Source organism: Nyctibius grandis, chromosome 14 (genome assembly GCF_013368605.1).
Source record: "Nyctibius grandis isolate bNycGra1 chromosome 14, bNycGra1.pri, whole genome shotgun sequence".
In the NCBI taxonomy this organism is placed as follows: domain Eukaryota; kingdom Metazoa; phylum Chordata; class Aves; order Nyctibiiformes; family Nyctibiidae; genus Nyctibius; species Nyctibius grandis.
Genome location: NC_090671.1, coordinates 10905874 through 10927905, shown reverse-complemented (window position 1 = coordinate 10927905; position 22032 = coordinate 10905874). Strand labels below are relative to the sequence as shown.

The 22032-nt window shown below is 40.3% G+C and overlaps 1 protein-coding gene across 1 annotated transcript in view; it reads right to left on the bottom strand.

Annotated features, from left to right (window-relative positions):
- TMEM132D (transmembrane protein 132D) overlaps positions 1-22032 on the bottom strand; it is a 250263-nt gene that overhangs the window by 36652 nt on the left and 191579 nt on the right. Inside the window, exon 5 of the mRNA XM_068412770.1 lies at positions 5403-5546. Within this exon, the coding sequence (XP_068268871.1) occupies positions 5403-5546 (144 nt within the window). The remainder of the gene's footprint in view (positions 1-5402; positions 5547-22032) is intronic.

Below are 22032 nucleotides of genomic sequence, written 5' to 3'. Positions count from 1 at the left end.
AATGACAGGACATGATTTCATCATTTTCTATCAAAATTAAATGTTTAGACATCACAGAAAATAAAAACATCCATTTGCTGACTTAAATCAAATGTTTGTTTCTTAGAGAGATCAAAATTATTTGAGATGGAATAAGGCGGTGTAGCTGGTGAAAGAAACCACATTATATTGTGGAAAACCATGGCACATTGAACTTGATCTTCACTCAACCCTCAAGGCAGAGATTTATTTTCCGTTATAAAATTCAGCCCTACATAACCATATTCTATGTAAATGTTCAATCTAGACAAAATCCCATTTGCTGATGGGAAAGTATTTTCTTTTATATCATTCAACAAACTATGCTGATTTCATCTGTTTTTTTCCTTCTATTCCAGTCCGCCGAACCCTGAGCGACCAAAACCCGTGCAACAACCTCACCTGAATGTGATATCGCACATCCTGGTTAGCTAGTTTAATAGATCACTGCTTCTGAAACAGGGGCTTGCTCTTCCTCACTCTTCCCTCTCTCCTGCTGTGCTTTGCCCCCACTGCAGGATGCTTTCTCCTCCTGTCCTTCTCCCCCCACTAATTCACTGGAGCAAGCACCAGGCAAGGGTGAATAGTTGGCTTCTGCCTTTTGAATGGGTGAGCTGTTAGACTCAGTGAGCTGTTAGACTCGATCAAGCCACAGCATGCTTCTCAAATCACTCTTAGTTTGGCTTAAACTTGAGAGATCACAGGGAAACTGGGATTCTTCACACTTTCTTGTTTTTAAATTTTTGTGTATCTTTGCAGTACCTCCGTTTTGGGGGCCCATGCCTTTGGCCTGCAGCCATGAGGGTTTTCTTTCCAGTTGAAAGCTAGAACTGAAAACTTGTGCAATCACATTCATCCAAGAATGCATTGTAAAAAGAATACCAAATGGACTGCCACTAGCAATATAGTTGTGAAGTCTGCGGCACTGGAACTGCCAATGCTAAACTAAGGAGCAGATAAAATCCTGGACTCTATTATCTTCTCCCTTTGATTTTTTACTCTGACACTCCACTGACTTTACAAGGATTCAACTTTTCCCTGAAGTGCACCAGTGTAAGAAAAAAAGAGAAACAGCTGTGAAAAATGTAATGTTTTAAAGCACTGTCTGCTTCAGACTATTTTAAGTGCTCTGATACTTCCGTTTTTGTAAAGTCTGTCACTTGATTAAGAAGTTGTTATTTTGCCACTGATAAAACCGCAGTAAGTGTTATTGAAAGATTTATTAGTCAGCAGTAATATTTTACAAATCGCCAAGTGCACTGTTATCCCCTCTAATACAGTCCAAAGTGAACAGAACAAAGTGGCTGCCAAGCCTTTGCCCGATCAGCAATAACTTCCTCCCATGTAGCTGGGGCTGGGACAATCTGGCTTTGCAACTCTACAGCCGCTTGATGAACAGCAAGCAGGGATAAAACATCACTGCTTCGCTCCTCACGCAAAGCCACAATGATGAGACTCTGCAAAGGACAAACACAAATGTCAGGCAATCGTCCTGTGGCCAGAACTGGCTGTAGAGCTGCTGCTCTGGGAAATGGGAATTCAGAGCAAGAGGCCACACTGTAACATCCTGCACGGCCCCTGCACGTGGGACACAGCCCCATGGCTCTGTGGTAAGCCTTAAGTTGTACAAAGGATGCCCTCCTTTCACTCCTTCTGCCCCCAGGAGTTTGCTTGTAATACAGACAAAAGTTACTATGCCTGCCTCCTGTTTGCATCCTGATCTAAGAAATGTACAAGATGCTCTAGAAGGAAATAAGCTAGAGGTATTTTGTTAGAAAAGCATGCCATTTTGGGTAACACACAGATTTTGAATTAAGTCCTCTACAAATTACACAGTGTAATATAAAAAAGGGCCAGAGAAACTGTATTGTGCTCCCAGTGCTGGTACCATTCACTGTGTGACTTCTGGGCAAGTGGCTTCTGGATAGAGCTAAGAATATATTGGAATTTTTAGTTAACTGATCAAACAAAATGAACCTAAAGGTGTTTTCATTTCAGGGCAAACAAAATGCAGATTTTCAATTAACTCATCAAATTGAAAACCCAGATCATTGGAAAGTGTTGCTTTGGAGACTTTTAGGCTTTGTTGAGCCTTGAAAAAAATGGTCATTTTGAAATGGAAACATCTTTTCAAGATGAACAATTAAAAGGTGTTGATTTTTCCTTTCTCCTCATTCTTGATTTAAATAATCTTGAGAATTTGATCTATATTAACATATCAGCAAAAAAAGTCTGCTCACCAATCTCTCTTTTCCCTGAGGTCAGTAGGAGTTTTACCATCTACTTCAATGGTCAGAACTTCTTTATAGCACTTTGAAATTCTCACCTTAACTTTTCTGTGTCTCAAATTCCTCATTTGTGAAACAGAGCCTATAACATGCCTCCATTTTTTGGCATGGTTACTCTGCCTTGGTGGACCAAATCATTTTAGATAACAATTTGTCATGAAAAATATGGTTTCAATGGACTAAATCCTTACTTAATCAACCAAGTTCAAGTAGATGCAGTTTAGCAGAGAACAAGTTAGTCCAGAATTTGGTCCAGCTCTTTAAAGCTCTTTGAAGTCTCAGATGAAAGAAGTAAGTAATAAATGTGGTCCCTGAAACTAAAAGAAGAATGAGGTATCCTCATTCTGCAAGGAAAATGAGCTTAAACTCATCATTAATCAACACCAAAAAACTAGGAATAAAAGATAAGCCACAAAGACATAATCAATCTGTCAGATGCTACATGACAGATGCATTGAAAAACAGCAATGATAAAGACACAAAGAAATGTAATCTTAATCTTTATATTTCAATGGGCATTTTAAGCAGACTTTTTCTTCCATTTTATATTCACTACTCATGTCCAGAGAACAGAAACTCTAATTACTGTTGCATGCTGAAGGCTGGCCAGTAATTATATATCTTTATCTTCATTAGATAAGATGTCTGTGAATAAGCCTTGGTCTGAAACAGAGCAGGTAAACTGGAAACTCAGAGACACATTTTCAATTAAGAGCTCACTTCAAATTGGTGACTCATTTGAATGCTGCTGAAACCTGCCTTCCTACTGCGGAGCAGTGAACTCTAGTGGGAAGTTTGCAGAAGCCCAGAACGTCCTGATCTCTGACTAGTGATTTCCTGTTTTGACACAGGGCCTATCAATAGCATCATTGTGCAATGGTATATATATGAATAATATTAAGCACACAAGCCTTTATTGGCATATTCACGTACTTACAATTAATGATAGATATAGACTTAAGCAGTACTACCACTTTAACCTCTTTGCCAGGGTTAGAGCTGAGCATATTGTATACTACAAACTGTTGCAGATTTATATCAGACAAAACCATTATACAAATATCCAAGGAACATGCCAAATCATTCCGATAAACTAAACTTCAGATAACAAAACTGATTTTTAAAATATCTTCCAAATGATATATTTGCTTTCATATTCTTTTTTCCAGTTCTCTGAAAAAACTAAGTTAGTTAATAAGTGAGTTAGTGAGTGAAGACTTAGTCCCTTAACTTCCACAACACAAGATAAGGACCCCAAATCATTTATTTCTGTTTTTAAACCTAGTCTCAGTACAACAGTTTGCTATATTTCATAGATCTACCAGATTCAAAAGGGCTTCACAGAAGCAAAAAAAAAAAAAAGGTCTCTATTAAGACAGACGGAAAGACACTTTTAATCAGAAAATACCAGCATGGTGGCTATTCAGATAAATAGAAACCCTGAGTAGATTCTAGAAGGGAAACACAAAAAATGCTGGACTTCAAAATTGCTTGGGTTCATCTTGTGTATAAAAAAAATAACATGAAGAAATTACTTAAAACTAGTCCAATGAGTATAAAAATTGCCATTTTTTTGACCAAAAAAAAAATCTGTTTAGAGATAGCTCAAGAAAGATCATTTAAACCTATGCCCAGCTCTATTCTTCAATTACCCTGCTCCAAGTTGTCACTCCCTCTGTGACATCAAGTTACTAAACCTGTAGGTATGTCTCAAACTCCTAACAGTTTCCCATATGACAGTAACAACCAAGTACCTACACTCACCTTTGTTTATAAAGAAAAAAAACCGCCCACTAGGAAGATTTTTTTTCCAACTAATGGGGCCCAAGGAGGCTTGCTTTGGAGCTAAGCCCTACCCTCAGTTGTTTGAATCCAAATTAAAATGAACTAACATAACAGGGAGAAAGCTTAGCATTCCAGTCAGCTTTAGGCGAAGGCAAATTTCACAAAGGCCAAGTCCTCAATATGGTGCAGTTCACAAAAGTTAATGGGATAACAGTGATTTCCAGCAGCTGGAGGGGTGGCCTGTAGTATTTGTAATCGCTTTGTGACATGCTGGTTATGTTAAAAAAAATTCAATTTTAACTTTTATTTGTAGCCATGTCTCTCATTTCCTCTCCTCAAGTGACAGCCACAGATGAGTTTGTGAAAAGATAAAAGCTGTTGTAGGGAAGCCGACATTTCTGTCACCATGCTGGAATACTTTCTACCACATCTCCCACAATCACCACTGCTGACTGTGTCTTTCCACTACCGTTAACGCATGTTAACCATTAACCAAGCTGAGTAGGAATATGCAGGACTTCTTACAAGCTTTAGTAGTAATACTGGTACAAGCCAAAAAGCCTTCAAGAAGCAGCAGTTTTCTTAAGGGTCCAGACTGACCCTAAGATTTCAGTAATAAAAAGGCACTTAAAGGCAGTCCTGCAAGCTCTCTCCCCACCACTGGCTAGGAAAGTACACACTGCAAGTCAAAATAAAAAATAGCAGTATATCATTGCCTGTCATTTATCTTTCAAGGAAGTTTAGTCTATAGAGCTGTTGTACAAAATAAACCCAATGGTCAAGTGTCTTACCCAGTAGTTCCCAGTCCACGGTTGGCAACCAACATGTTTCCTGTGAGATACCCTAGTAGCAATCGTGACCAATGAAAACTCCAAATTTAAATCTAATGTTGTTTGCAATACACTACTGAGTCAGTACCAAGAAGAGATGCAAACTTTGAGTCATACAGCTCCTGTTCCAATGTGGCAAACCAAAGGAATTACCTCCTTCTCTAGAACATCAGCAGACTACAGTCCTGAACCTACATAGCCCATATAGGTGAAAAGTAAAAGGCAAAGGTAGAGTGAACTCCAAAAACACTTCAAAAGTGTGAAGTGACAGACAATTCCAAGTATTTCATATGCAGGATGGAAAATGTGCTATTTTCTGTTGGTTTTATTGCTCCACTGAACCAATCTATACATAACAGCAATAACAAACCTCAGTTTTCCAGCAGTAGAACAGTTTGGAAGATGAAAAACTTGTCACAGTAGAGAACACCATTGTTTTGCAGGGCCTCTACCTTTGTACAATGGAGCAGTATGATCCTACCTTAATGACATCTTCATCTGATGATCTGCACTCGACAGATTCCAGAAGATCCGTCACAGTCCCATCGTCTTCCACGGAGACCACTTTGACAGGGACAGCCACTGTTTTCCCAGTGAGAATAGCTGTATTCAGGATCTCTGCTTCCTAAGAGACGAAAAAAAAGCCCCCTTAGTTAATATACGTTGCTATTAATTCATTAGTACCACCTAGATTCAACTTTACTTTAATTTCTAATAGCTATTCCAAGAACTGTTCCAAGTGCAGCAGGCAGAAAAGAAATTTCCTCCCTTCAATCCTGGAACCAAGCTCCCAGTTCTGATTCAGGGTAGTTAAGATATTTGTCATGCCCTAATTGCTATTTCATGAATGCTCACCAAGTGTCAGAGCAACCTAACACTGAAGGAATGACCCTGCACCACATAAACAAGATGTACCTTGCATCTAGCGATAGTGAAATCCCCATCCTGAGGAGCTCACTAACAATTATGCTGATCACATAAAAATAACATCTTAAGTCTTGCTGGTTTACTCACAAAACCTTTTTCCAAGAGATTTTCTACAAATACTGAAATTCTATGACACCACTGGACAAATACTGTCAACATTTAGATCAAAGAAATCCTGTATAATTGTTATGAACAAGTTTGGATTGAGGACAGTCAGAAATCACTTTGCCCCAAGTCTCCTGTATGATTACCCCTGCAGTGGGGGGTGTCTTCTGCAATATGCATACTTTCTAACTTCCAGCCTGTAGACAGCCTGCACAGGGGTAATACCTGCTACAAAGGCCACCTTAGCCTTAGATGGTAGCACATTAAACCATCTGGCACGCAGGGTGTGCTCTAGCATGGCCTCTGACTCTGCATTCGGTTGGACACTCAGGCTGGCCATGTGTATGGAAGCAACTCTAGTCTCAGAGGCAGGCTTTAGGCTGCTCTTTGGGATGCAATGCCGGCAGATTCAACAACTCACAGCCTGTAAAATGGGCTAGTGGCACTGTCCCTCATGACAGATAAGATCTGGTTTCCCCTGCTCTGCCTCCTGGGGAATTAGTTTGAGTGCTACCATTCTGATCCTGCATAAATGACTGTATGTACCACAGGACTGTGGGGAATCAGACCCTCGTCAGGTTTTCTAGGACTTGTCCTGGCTCTTGTTGGGTAATGGTGGGCAAGCACTTGTTCACAACTGTTCCTTTACTTTTTTAATGAGGCTCATGCAAAACTGTTGTCTCTCAAACAGGAATGATGCTGAGAAGGCCTGGGATCTTTAAACAAAATGAGCTCTGCAGTGACCTGTGTCTCTGGTACGTCATTGTTGTGATGACTATTGCAAAATGCATTCCTTCTGTTTGATTTATCACTTCTAATTTAAAAGCGTTGAGTTCTGATTATATTAAAAGCATGAGATCAAACGGTGCTCTGTTACCTGGGTGTCACATCAGTCTCGCACAGCAAATATCACTGACTTGTGCCGAGATACACAGAGAGCACAAATTGGTGCCTGAATTCTTCCGTTCCTAATTGCAAGATACTGCTCAGTCCTGGAAAGGTCTCTGAGCTTTTCAGAACTGTGCCTGCAAATCACAGACTATCCCATAGAACAAGAGGCTCTTGATTTCAGCTGGCTCTTGTGAAATAAAGGCTTCCAAAGCCCCCCAAGTGCTAACTTCTCATTATCTAAATAGCTCACGCTATGAGCTCTGAGACTGACCTGATTTTACTTGTGGAAGACAACAAAGTGTGAGATTGAAGCCAAGTTACCAGAAGATGATGACTCTCCCTACTGCCTCTTGGGCTAAAGAGGAGAGGCTGGGATTTCTCTCATCTAAAGGAAACGGATCAAAAAGACCTTGTCCTATTACTTAAAGAAACAGAGACACTTCATTTGGACTCAAAGCAATATTTAAAGAAAGAAAGAAAAAAACCTCCTGGTCTTTCCATAGCTGCTTTGCTAAAGTTTCCCGATCCTCACCATGATCTTTAGGGGAGGGTGAAATAGGATTTCACAAAAGAGAACTTAAGAAGAAAATCTTCTCCCTCCCTCAGCACAAAAGCCCTTCAGATATTTTGAAATTATAATTCATACAAAGGTGAGAATATATGCCGTACTGTAAGGCCTTTCTATCTTGAGTGCACATTTGTTCTCAGTACAGAATAGATTATTCAGAATCCTGCGATCTCAGAAAGATTTGCAATTAAGTTGCCAGGTTCTTTTATTTTTTTCATACTTGGGCTTTACAGCAAAGTTACTGCATGCAGGTTATTTAGATACTCTTACCACTCTCCCACAGGCTGCACAGAGCTGCAAATGGGGGCAGCTTAACAGAACAAGTGCTATTATGTATCCACAATACTTAGAGAATCCGGGCATTAGGTCCTGATTCTGCAAACACTTGGGCATGAATCTCGTTTCATTGGGACTACTTGAAGCCCTACCACATGCCTAACTGCTTGCACCTTGTACCAAGCTGAAAAGACCTGCTCCCCCAAGCAGGAATGGCCTTATTCCTCCAGTTGATACATTACAGTATGACACTTGCAATTATTTTATAAAGCAAAGGGAAGTTTAATAACCAAGCCTTTGAAACAGTGTGATTAATGAGGTCTGCTTACTAATGGCAAATGTAATTTCCCCTGGTAAGAGCTAGTAACTGAGAATGATTCTCACAATCTTCATGAATTTCTTTCAAGTTTCCAAATTTTCCAAGTGCTAGCTTTGGATATTCTGTATACAGTCTGCATCCTAATATATCTGGTACCTGTCGCTTTATGGAAACACATGTAAAAACGGCTTACTCAGTACCTCGGCTATTTCACTGTCACTGCCCTGTTTTCATTCCCAGCTACCTTCTAAAAGCATGTGCACAGCACATCTAATCCACAGGGAATTTCTGCATGTCCAGAGTCTCAGCTGGCTTCAAAGCTCAGAAACATGGTCTCGGGTCCTGCCCCAGAGCCTTCTGTCTGAGGCTACAGCCCGACAGATCTGTGCTTAACCCAATCATGTGAATAACCTCAATGACTTTAATAAGAGTACCTAAATGCAAGATGAGCATATTCATACCTGACTCTAAGGTAAGGAAGCAAATTCATATGTTGTCTCTATCCAAAATCAAAGATCCCATAATCAAAGTTTTGTAGTTTTTGTCTGTATCCATGTTCCAGACCTATGTTCAGAACCAAAGCGTTCCCAGAACTGTGCACAGTCCATATCAGTACAACGTGCAGCAGTGACAGTACTGCTAATGCTTAGACAGTCATAAAAATCTCCAAAACAATCTCTGTCCCCTCTCTCTCCAAAACAAATGAGGGGGACAGGGGGCAAGAAGTAATGCCCAGAGTTCATAGAAATGTCTGTGGTGATTTTCTCATCTTCTATCAGCAACTACCCGTCCAGTCCCAGGAAAACAAATCCATCCAACACTTCTCTAAAGCGAAAGGGCAAAGCAAGCTGGCAATGGTCCGAAGCTGTGCTAATCTACACTAGAATAACTGAGCTGTATATTCTGTTTGCGGAGTTTTCACTACCTCTACATGTATGGACTTGGAGGATGAGTTCTTTAGGCACCTGGTTTGCATCTCACCCTTGAACACAGAGGCACAGTAACCATTTACACCAATTTACACAGCAGGAGCAGAATAAAATGCCTCCTCAGTCATTTGTTTAATGGCTAGAAAGGGCTTAATGTTCCCATGGTGAAAGCATATAAAAATTATTTCATTTTGAGGAAACAAACATGATACTTATTTAGGTATACAGAGATTTATAGTTCTGAGTCTCAGCATGTAAAAGCTATAAATCTAAATAGTTACTAATTAGAAGTGTTACTTTTTGCTGCTTAAGTGATAAAGGAATCTTCTGAAGAAATATTATCTTCTTTATCCATAACTAACATAGATCATAGGAGATATGATGTCAGGGCATTGCAAGATGGAAATAGTTATGCTTTTGCAAAGCTACAGCTAAATATTCTAACGGCTAAAAGCTGATTCCCTGAGCAGCTCTTAAAAAGATGCTGAACTTTCTCTTAACTATTATGTAGCATATCTCTATCATTCACATACACCGAACCCCCCAAATAAAAAGAAACAATAAGAGCAATCAGAGAAAAACATTTTTCTCCATGCAACAGAAATGGAAGACCAGGTAATCTTTATTCTGAAATTGCTACCACGTCAAAAAAATAGTAATACTTTTAGAGAAGATTCTGGAGTGAGCGTTCTTTGCCTACTAAGGAGATTCATATTAAATAACTGAGCATATTAAGCCCTCCAGCAGAAACATATTCAGAAGATGTACACAGTAAGCATCCGTTTAAGTAGAAATGCAGAAGTGAATACCTATTAGTTTTTTCAATTTTAATTAGTAGCTTCCCTGCAATTTAATTTCCCTTTGGATATCCTTTGCCTTATAATTCCTGAGGTAAAAGAAAGGACCTTAACAATATCTTTATAAATCTTAAGGATTTTTTTTTCTTCCCCTAGTTCTCTCTGTGTACACAATATTTCCTAATGTTTGTATTAATAATGACTTTTAAAAGAAATAAATACATGGCTAAGTCATGCTTAGTTTGAAGCCCCACATCAGATTCAGGTCACAAAGAAAAATTTAGTAGTAACTGTCAGCATTCTTTTCCAAAAGCATTTTAACATGATTCAACACATCATTTCAATGCCAAACCCCTGTTAGCCCTTACAAACCTCACAACACTACAAGCAGCAGTGAGCAAGGCACCAGCTTGTTTTCAAAAAAGACCTGCAGACATGTTTCCTCAAAATAGCTTGGACTGATCTGCAGCTCATACCCTTCAGGAGAAGAATTAGTTGTCCTACTACAACATACAAGGAAAAAAGTATTAAAAAGTCCCCACAACACTATAATACACGTTCTATAAGCACAGCAAGTCACCAGCTACATTTTTTATTATAGCAGTGTAATATATTTTTGCAGGTTAAATACCTAACTTCTAAAATCAGGCATGTTCCTTTTTGTTTGCAATATATATCTTGACTTTTGGGTTTACTATGTACAGACTGCAATAGGGAAGAGAATAAAATGATCACTGAAATCTCCTGAAGTCCAGGGCATGCCACCAAGTAGGAATAAATAGCTGCCTGAAAATCTGTCCTATTTGGCACTCATTAATATCCACCATTTTCCTCTTTTTTTTTTTCTGTTTTATTAATCAGCCTGTAGAACACTAATCCAGTGTACCACCTTGAATCTTTTCACTGTTTATTTTAAAAAGGCCTAGATTTTCCTCCTCTTCAGATAGCAGCCATCTTATTTATATCAGAGAATCCATGCTTCAGTCATGCATAACTAATTTCAAATCTTATTTAGCATCAAGTCTCAGAATTAAGCAGCTAAGTGACAGCTGTTTAATTAACTCCTTAAGCTGATTAGAAAGCATTACAGAAATCCCCCCAAGGAAGAGTTTATAACTGTCAAGAGAGCCCAAGGCCACGTTAATGCTTCTGTTTAAATTTAGTAAGCTTCTAAACCAATAAAATCTAAATGTTTGACATCCTCATGGATGTGGTCAAATTCAGCTTTTTTCCTCATGTTATCACTGCAAGGATAGGAAACAAAAACAACAATGTAGAAGGGATTTAAAAAGTCAGAAAGCAGCAGCTGAACAATAAAGCAAATAGATGCATCTCTGAAGGAGCTGCGGTGAGTTCACACCATGTAACACTCGATTATACTGGATTAGTACTAAACGCTGGAGTAAAGCTGAGCTTGCACCTTAAATGCAGAGTCATCTCCCAGCTTCTGGTTGCAAGCACAAAGGTTTGTTCGTTGGTTCTTAAAATTTAAATCCACCTTTAATGACAAGATTATGGCAGCTGAAGTACAAGTTTTAGAAGCAGCTGGTGGGACTAGATACACAGTGGTGGAGAGGAACTGAAAACGCTCCAAAGCAAATACTCTCAGTTGTAATACATTATTGTCAGCTCTGAGCTTGCAAACAGCTTAAGTTCAGTCCTAAAATATCATAGCACTTGGTCTGAATGCTTGAAATAAATAAAATATAATTCTAATTTCTTTATTTGCTCTGTTTTCCAAGCCTTTAGGATGCACTAAAAAAAAAAATAATTGAAAAATTAGCTGTACTTCTTCTGTGTCCAAAGGAATAAAGGAACCAGAAATAAAACAAAATAATTTCTGTGGCCTTTAATATAAATGGAAGAGTTGTAAGTACAAGTTGATATACTTCAAAAGTGTGAGAAATGATGGTGAAACCTGAATGCAAAAATGTAAAAAGACTGACATACACTTCAAAGTTAGCTGTTAGGTTTAATGCGTGCACCTTTCATTGTGCAGAGTGAAGTCTGAAGTCACTAGGAATGGGAGAGAGAAGAGGGATATAAAAGCAAATTAATCACGTCTAATTTGAGCACTTGCTACTTAATCAGTTTCCTTTTTTCCTCGGTACAGGCAAGAGATCTCCACAATCATATGTGCTGACACCGGGTTTAAAAGGACTGTAAACAGAAACCCGAATGCATGTTTCTCTGGATATATTTACCTGCTGACTCTGAGCCTTCCACACAGCTGCTAGAGAGGGAAAAATGGATTTCTTTTCTTTAATAGCAAAATGTGATTGCAAAACCATTGGTAAGAAAGAAATGGGCGGCAGAATCAATGTCTGAATACATTTTTCATTCTTTCTTTTTTGGTCTGTGATTCCTTGAAAAGTTCCGACTGCCAATGGGGGGGGTGGGGGGTGACCCACCTCCAGCCCCACTCTCACTGCTCCTCCACTGGGGCAGAATAGATGCTCACAGAGTGAGCAGATTTGGCAAGGATGAGCAGTGAAACAAAGCCACATCTACATATAAAGCACAGCAATCAATTTTCCAGTTAAAAACAAAGAACAGCCAATGGCTGGATTGTGCTGTAGGGAAAAAAAGCAACATGGGATAATCAGAGAGACTGTCTGACCCTCCTGCTGTCACATACGAGGCATTCCAGAAAAATACCTAATTATATTTAATCTGAGAGTTAACTTCTGCAAAGCCTTTTAGCTATTTTATGTTCTTACTAATGAACTTTCATCTCTGTGTAGATAGAATCTATCACTGCTTAGTTTGAGCGAGGGGAAAGAAAAGCTAAATATGTGAGACAGTGCTGTGTGTAGTAAATAGGGAGAGAAGGAGCAAAATCACAGGTAGGTGTTACGAGGGAAAAGTGGGACCATTAATAAGATGACCAGCAGTGAGAGGTCTCTCATTACACAGCCTGTGATGTTCAGCAACAAGCTCACAAAGGAAAGAAATGCATCTTGGAAGCAAAATGCAAGTGCAACTGTATCTGCCTCAGTGAAGCCAGGGTGCCGTTCAGGACTCTAAATTCAGGTTTCACATTTGTATGTTGTTACAATGGGACAATCCTCACTTGCGGACACTGCCTAGTATTGCAGGAAGCAATTCCACATCTTTAAGTGATGAAAAAGCCAGGAAATAAATCACCTCGCTCAGAGGGAGAGAAAAATGCCTTTCCCTGTTGTGTCCCTTTTCCTTACCTTTGTCTGTCTCATGTATCTAGATCAGAATCACTTAAAACAAAGATCTTTTATTCTGGGGTATTTGTGCAGTGTCCAGTCCACAGTTCAGATCTGAAGTCAAGTTGTGGAACCAGCTAACAATAAGTAACAGTTTTCTTGAAGGCGACACATGGCAAGCACACAAGTGCAGGAACAAAGCAGGGGTGATAGGACATTGCCTCTGTTTTCGGTGCCGTTGTTTACAGCCCTGCTGCTGGGGCTGGTTTAACGTTTTTAACAGAGACTTCACAGAGCAGAATGGCGTCATTTTAAGTCTGTATTTTCTGCTAAGGATTTCTGGGAGCGGGCAGCACACAGGCAAACTACCTAGAGAGGGTAATGAATTATTTAGCAATGGGACAGTTTGTGATGTTACCAGTAAGGTATCCAAGCTGTACTGGATCTCCTTTACACTCAGACAGCTGAGGAGTCAAATCCTCCCATGGGACGTCACTTTTTTCTAGGTGTAGAGTCAAAGCAAATTTTAATTTGTCTCAGGTTTAAAATGACAAAGTCCCTTTAATCCTTTGATGTCTAACATTTAGGAATTGTGTTAGCTTACTTTTGGTGAGGCCTCCTTTGGCCTTTTGGTGGTTTGCAGTGCTAAGTAGGCTACCATGGTCCCAGGGAGCTGTCATGTACATTGTCTGTTTATCAAAGTCAGAGAGCTATGAAGTCTGCGAATTGTCAGGCTGCAGTTCTTCAGAGAAATTGCTAATTAATTCACAGGCTCCAAACTGTAACTCCATGAAGCTGCGTGTGCATACTTGATTTTGGTCTCTAGACAGACTGCTTTAGCAGAGAATCAACAAGATTTGCTCTTAAAAGCAAACAAACAAACAAACTTGGGGAGGATTTCTTCTTTGCTTTTACTAAGCAGGCTGCCAGCACTTTTAGACATCATTGCAGGAGGGAAAGGCATGTCCGATTATCAAAGGAAGACCTTACAGAAAAGCAGAGTTGGGAGATCTGGCCTAAGGTACATGACTACACTGTGTCTGATGCTGCTGAATTGCTGAGACTGGGGAGACTGGTAGGAACATGTCATGCGAAATTAGCTAAACCCAATCAAAATTTCACACATGGGGTCAGTATCTCCGCTCCCGGATTGATGTGCCAGCGTGAAGGCTCTTTTGATTCTCAGGCCTGCAGTTAGGAAGCCTAATGCAGAGGTTTGGTGCCTGCAGGGGTTGTGGAGCTCTGTAAGGGGTGGACTATGGGATGCGATGTAGGGATTTCCAGCAACAAAATGAACGCTGTAGGATATCACTTCAAAGAAAAGATGCCAACGAGAGTCTAGCAATGCAATTTAGCAGAGTAAATATTTGGTGCAATGTGTAGCAGAGCCAGAATGACTGAGGTCAAACTGACTGAAACAGCTTCCCTTTCATGGAGGGGAGCATTAAAAATCGCAAAGCAAATCACTGGCCTTGTTTAATATGGGGTTTTTTTCCTTCTCTTTCTTCCACAGCTTGCTGCTGTCATTCCCAGGCTGTATTCTGAGCTGCACGTGACTCCTTCCCATCCTCCACACTGTGCTAGCCCCCGTGCACTCGGTGGTCTAAAGGGAATACTACGGGACACAGCCAGGGAACCCTTTCCCCATCTGCCATACAGCTCATTGGGTCCTGGCCAACAAGGAGCAGATTAGAGCAGCCCTTGGGAGGCAGAAATATCCAGCAGAGAAATTTGACAGGTTTTTTTTTCCTGTCATTCTCTGCTTTCCAGAGCCAGACAGTGATGAGATCTGCATGCTTCCCTGCGTGCACAATGCTCCTCTCCCCCTCCTGCAGCCACTGCTGACCCCGGTGTGGGTGACTGGGCAGGGGCACCCGGGACTCCCTCCTGCCCCAGTCCCCACTGTCTGCACTGGCCACAACCACATTTCTGCACTGTCACAGACAGGCAATGGTGAGCTGAAAGTGAGCCGAGACTGGGAAGAGTGGGAGATGGGGAGTGGGAAGGAATCTGAGGCAGAGAATAGGGGAAGGGGACAGGGAAGGAGGGGGACTCCCACACAGTTTCTCCAGGAAAGGTTAGATGCTGCCTAAAGAAAATATGGGAAAAGTAGTGTCCCACTTCCCTTTGTTAAAAGATACAGGACTTGCAAATCTCTGTCTAATACGGTACGTGTAGCAAACGGCACATGCTGCAATGGATGCTGGGCACAGCTGGTAATTGAAGCTGTTGTTTTAGCATTGAGCCCTCCCTGCTCACATACGCTGCTCTCATGCTCCATTATCTGCTTTCTCCCTCCCACATAATCACTTGTGGGATGAAGCCTGTTTCTGCACTGACCAGAACTGTTGATACTATAGATTAGGAATGCATAAATGAGTCGATGATCACAGTAGCTACACCACCTTCCTTGGAAAAATATTTCTAAGTACTTATCACAGGGGTATAAATGATGCGGTCTTTATGTTACTGGGAACAAGGTTTCTGTAAAAGGCTTCCCCAGACTCTGGCCGTGTGGGAATCAGGCCCCGTCAGAGTCCTCCGAGATATGCAAAACAGTACAAAAGGAGAGTCAATGTTTTATTTTCTGAATAAGTTTAGATTTTTCTATTGTTTTACCAACAAACAAATTCACACCTGAAAACAACCTCAGTATCATCTTGTAATGTGTGATGATACATCTGCTGAGGGCTGTCTGCCAGTGCTTTATGCAGAGTTTTGTTCGTACTTTGAAGCCCTGCTGTGAAACATTCAATTATTTTCACATACCAAACCACGCCATGAGCTCGCCTTGGTGACTCACGTTTCCTTGGTTGGACACACATTTACACTGAACTATCTGAAGCTCGACTGATGTGGGCAGAGGTGCAGATGCAGCTTTCCTAATTACAGATCTCCACAGAGGACTCCCATCCTCCACTGCTGGCTTGCCAAGCACCAAACACACAGCATCTACTCAGTCCTTTGAACTTGAGGATCTCCAGAATCCAATCATGCAATGTAAATGCCTCATTTTCACCTCAAAGTCCATGACATTTTTGTCCCATCCTACCTAGCTGCTCTATTACCTCCTACAATTTTCCCAGCTTTTAATGTCTACCAGTCAGCTCTTTCACCAGCACATCCGTGCTTTTTCCCATGGCACCTGCAGAGCTAGTTACTTTATCATTCTTTAAAATTCAGCTCTGCCATAGTGACTACAGGATGTTGCAAGTCTCAGACAGACATGTTTGTTCCTCTCCTCCCACCTCTCACAACTTTGGTTTAACTCTGTGAGGTCAAGCAAGACCTGTCAGCAAAACCAGTAAATCAAGGTGCCCATATGGTGTTTATAAATATATAGAGAGATTCAGTTCCCTCCATGTCTACAAAGTACTTCTCAGAGAGGAAAGCCATTTAGCAATATCTACAACAACAATCCTAACACATTTATCAACTCTGTCTTGAGTTTTGCATCATTTTAAAAGTTCTGCTATCACCCTTGCAGTTTTCCAGAGGCAAAAGCTGAGAAGCAGTAAGGTTAGGAGAGCTGCCCAAGTCTCCATGTGGAGACACTGGCAAAGCCAGGAGCAATCCCTGGAGCTCTGCCATCCCATTCTCCCTGCTGCAGATGGAAAATCCTGATAGCAACATAGATGATGTACAAAGCATGGTGGAAAGACAAGGAGAAAATGATGCAGTGACAATGAGAAACGAGCAGATTTACAACGATGAAATCTGCCCATATGTGGCAATTAATATAAGCTCCCATGGCAGAGCCAGAGAGCAAGGACCAAACTAGTTTTTTTGTGTTTCTAAAGAGAAGACAGAGGTTTGTAAGAAGCAAGAGAACTCATGGTCTCCTGGTCACTGTGCAGAGAAGTGACTAAGTTGTCTATTCCAACATTTGCTTACAGACTGGCCTTGTACTTTTCATACCACACTTATATTTACAAATGTCAAGCAATGAGCAGCCTGAGCTAAGTTGGGACCATTGGAGGGGCCCTGGAAACCTGCCTCAAAACCAAAAATTCATTCATGAGCAGACTAACGGCAGAGCAGCGGGGAGGCTGCAGCCAGCGGGCTCTGCTGGGTTAGTAATTAGCTCTTTATTTGAACAGAAACACAAAAATAAACAAAAGGGACATTCAGAAAAAATATGATGTTCCAGCTCCCATATGGCAAATGGGGCCAAAGTCTGCTCTGAGACATGTGACCATGACCTTCGTGAGGACAGCATGATGCCCAGGGCAGAATTTGGGTCACAGTATGTTCTTAGAAAAAAAACATGACAGTGACTGAATAAGGACACTGGTCCCTGCCTGTAGTAGCTGCAAAGGTTGTACCCTCATGCTCCCATGGGTAAACTCATCCATTCTCTGTCATACCATGTGCTGAGAAGGGCACTAACTGTATTTCTAGGAATAAAAGTAGGCAACTGCCATTTATCCACATGTACCTTTGGTTATAACACTTCCACCCCTACAGCTGAGAATCCCAAAATTTCATCTCTTCACATTTGGCTTGGTACAGAAATTTGGATAAATTTTTGTTTTCATATGACACAGCAACCAAAATTTTGTTTCCAAAAAACTCCGTAGTTGCAAGCCCTATGCCCACAAAGATATGTTGGTGCCTGGATTTCAATGGCTCTACTGTTTTGGAACTTTTTCTGTGTGATTAGCCTCTGACAACAACTACTGCCAGAGCCTCTGCAGATATAAATGGGTGTGACTTTGCTGATCTTGCAGATATGCCAAGAAACTGGCCCATACATTTATTTTCCCTGCCATACGTGAAGGCTATAGTGCAGGACAGTATAAGAATCTGAATGAAGACAGAATATTTTTAGGTCGGATGAAGTAGGCAGAGAAAGCAAGTAGTGAGCCCACAAGCTCTGCTTTGATCATTCAGCCTTTGCAGATTTGTGACAAATTGTTTTTTCTGCATGAATCTGAACTGATACAGATTTACATGAGTAGTTAAAAAGTAATACCAGTTGGGAAATAAAATCCCTAACAGCACCACAGAAAAGCAATAAACTTAAGAAGCAGTTAGAGAGACAGAAGAATGATCAGAAATGCTTTACAATAGAAAAAAATTAATAACGGAGAAAAAGAGCGGTTGGACACTTGTAAAGCTGGTTGTGGCAGGCTGAAAGCAGGGAATCCAAAAAGCCATTATCAAAAAGACATGAAGAGTCTTGTAATAATATCCCGGGGAACATGCATGCTGCAAATTCAATGCCTTTAAGACTACATTGTACGTTCTGCAACAATTGTTTAATGTCTAATCCTTCTGGAATGATTGTTAGAGAACTTATGTTAGGGTCAGTCCAATGTCCTCAAGGAAATAAATTTGGACTTGACATCAAATTACGTATTTTGTACTGAGGACATCTGAAGTATTTTCCTAATCTGATGTATACAGAGATCTGTATCCAATAATTCTTCTGATGTCAGTGCACGAGTAACAGCTTCCTTTTCTGCCTTCAGCTTCCTCTCATTTTAAATGTGAGAAAAAAATCATATGAATAAAGCACTATTTTAAGAACTAGTCACTGTGTAATGATAATGAAGTTGTGAACCTGAACAGTTTCAGGCTGCATCACTCACACAGATAATAAATGCCGTTATTTGTAGTGTTAGTTGACTACACTGGAGGCTGTTTCCTGGGTCAGACATTTAGAAAGGACTGGGACTCATACTGTACCTGATGACTTCAACAGCAAAATTCTCAGTGATTTTAATGAGGGTAAACTTGATGACTAACAGATCGTCTTTCTTACTGTGATATGATAGTCCATGACCTTAACCAAGTGCAACTAGGAGTATCTCAAGGTCCTAGCCTTTTTCTGCAAAGTTTGAAAATTAAGAAAGATATACTTGAGGAATGAGTCTTTATCCAGATAGCTTGTTCAGAGGTAAGTTTACAGTTAGGAAGGAAGGGGAAGGTACGGAGCCTTTTGTCGGTAGTTTATAAAGCACTTGATCTGATAAATAACTGCCTCCAGATGCCAACATTGAGCTCGGTGTGACAATTCATCACCTTGTTACCAGCTATACAGACTGCCTCTAGATATTTGTTCCTGCAGGAGCAGTAGGCTCAGTACTGGTTGGTGACAAGCTTATTTATTGGGTTAAAAAAGAAGAAGAAAACCTTTAGATGACAGCAATAAAAGTTTGGTTCTTCTTCAAGGTGCCACCAGACATACTAACTGAAATAATCTCACTTTTGCTTATATTTGCTTAGGTTTTCCTGTTTGTTCAAAATTTACTACATGCTAGGGGCCCTGCAGCCAAAAGCTGCACAAAGCTCCTGACCTACCTTGATAAAATGACAGCTTTGCTCAACAAAAGCCTGTTTTCAAGAATCAGAGTTCATGTGATGGCTTGCACTGACTTCAGTGAGATCTGGTTTGAGCTCTAACCAGACTGAGCTGGTAACTTATCAGTGATTAGATGGTAACCACTATCTCCCCATCATTCAATGCTTCTTTTATGCCTTTCTGTTTTCTACATTAGGAATTTTCCCCAATGACCCCAGCATTTCAACCCCCTCTTCATAAAAATCGAATAATCCTTTTAGCTTTTCCTTTCTAACCTCCTTTGATTATTTGCTGTTCATGTCTAGGACAACTGAGAAGGGCCCCAAAAAGGCTAAAAAGGTGATGCAAGAAGAAAAGATGACTGAGAGAGGCTATGAGACAGATTCATGGGATGATCAGTGGTCTGGTGAAAGGGAGCAGAGACAGGAGATCCATAGTCTTGCATCACAAAAGGAAAGGGGAAAATTAGCAGATGGCAGGGCTCAAAACAATCAGAAGATATTTTTCCACATAATGTAGCTGAATCATGAAATTCATTGCCACAGAAAATAGGAATGTTTGCATGGATTGACCTCCACTGCAACTCAAAGAGCAATTAAATAAATTAATGGAAGAAAGAACTAGCTCACACTTCTATATCACAAACATGCAGAGTTACACACCCTTGAAAGCAGCTTACTTTGCTCTTGTATCATTCCCATGGCATCTGCTATCAGCCACTGTTGGACATGGGGAAAGGGATCAGAAAAATCTTTGGCCTTAGCCAGTGTGATTCTCTAGATAGAAACAGTACTCTATTTACTGTAACTGTAGTTTAAAAGCAGAATTAAAACTTCTTCCCACAGAGTTGTTCAGCTATTGTCTTGCTTTCAGGGACTCATTTTATAGATAGACTTGAAGAATTGTATTGGTTAATGGAATGGATTTTGGCATTAGTGGAAAATATAAGCCCTCAATATCAAATATTAAATTATTCCTGATTAATTCTTTTATGGGCTTGGACTTGCAACTGATTTAATACTCCTGGATAATTACTTCTATTATTACTGTGTCTTTGATTTTTAATTAACCATACAAAGTTTCTCATTCAAATCTAACATTACCTTTGTTAACACTGTCAACTCTTTATTTAGAGATTCTGTTCATATTAAACTCTGATGCTCAGACCTTAAAATCTGCTTTTGCACAACTGTGTGAACTGATTCCATATGAGGCTTATTTATTCTACATCATCATCAACAAAAACACTGCCTTCGGTACCCTGAACAGCACCACTGTCTGCCAAGTAACCTCATTCTCTTGCTACTACTGCTCTCACATCACCTCATCTAACTCACGACTCCCCTGATACTAATTTGGTTGGTCATTTCAGTAATTAGTCTCCTCATTTTAAGCTACTTCATTGAAACTACTGACATGGTTTCAGTTAGGACATGCACAGAGCTTCATCTTTTACTGGGGGCAAGAACTTAATCCCTCTTCCTGACTAATGAAAATCTGGAATACTTCTCTCTACAATACTTTATGATTATGCTGAGATAATGAATGATACTGATACAATGATATGTGTATGATAACTTTATTTTTGCACCCTCTGGCCAGAGAGAAGCCTCTCCTGCAAGAGGCTTTGTGATAAAAAATACCAATAACCTATTGACTACGTCTCTTTGGGAGCAGATGAGTTTTTGACCTGTGTCCTGGCTGTAGCAGCATCACACATTTATTGCAAGACTATTGGACAAACCAAAGCGCAACATTTTCAAACTCATGTGCCATTACTCACCCAAATTCATATTTACAGACCTAATTAAGTGACTTTACTCCAAGTGAGCTGCCTGGGAATTGCGTGCTGAGCATTTTCTGTGGTCAGGCTCCTGATAATTCAGAGTCTGGACATGAATTTAGGTGTCATACTTGAACCATGCACATCAGAATTTGTTTAAGTTTAAGGAACAGGGCAGTAGTTATCAAGCACGTAACCAAACAAAGGAGAGGTGACCTAGACGCTGACTCCTACCTCAGTCACATAGGCCCTGAAAGGCCCGAAGAACAGTTATGAAGTCTAAGCTTCTCAGTTCCCTGTTTAGCAAAAGGATCATAATTCTCCAGCCTTGTAGGGTATTAGGCAACTGTAATGCAATTCTCTAACTACTGTGATGAGGCACATCAAAAAAAAATATATATGAAAAACTAAGTATGTGTGTGCTAGTGATAGTGCATTCTCGCAAATGCTAAAGAATTTCTGAGAATGCATAAATATTTGGCAGAATTTCTAGAGATTTTGAAGCTTTCAACTATTTTCCCATTAGTATTCCCAAAGGAGTTCAGCTGAGAATGAAGAGCTTTGCAGAAAAACATAAAAAAAAATGAAAACACAAGAATGATGTGCTGTTGCTCTACCTCCCCTGGTTGGCACCTCAACAAACTAAGATCAGGACCATCAGGTCTCAAGCTGTGCCCTGATTCCTCCCAGTCACTGAGCTGCCTCTGCACCTGCCTGCATCCCAGAGAAAAGGATGCTACAACTTATTCCATGGTTAACAAAAACAAGAAAATGCAGCCTAAGAAAATAATTATGTTGTGCTTGAGGAAATATGAAAATAATCAGGAGCTGCTGCATTTAACAGACTTTTTGAAATGAAATTATTTGTATTCAAATATGTGCAAAACCAATGACCATTTTTGGTTCTGATCAGCTCAACCTGTTCTTTGGGGAAATTAATTTGATGCTCTGGGTGTAAACATTCTTTCAAAATGCTTACTGTAAAGCAATGTTTTCCTGCTGCTCTCCTCAGCACCAGAGCAATTTTCAA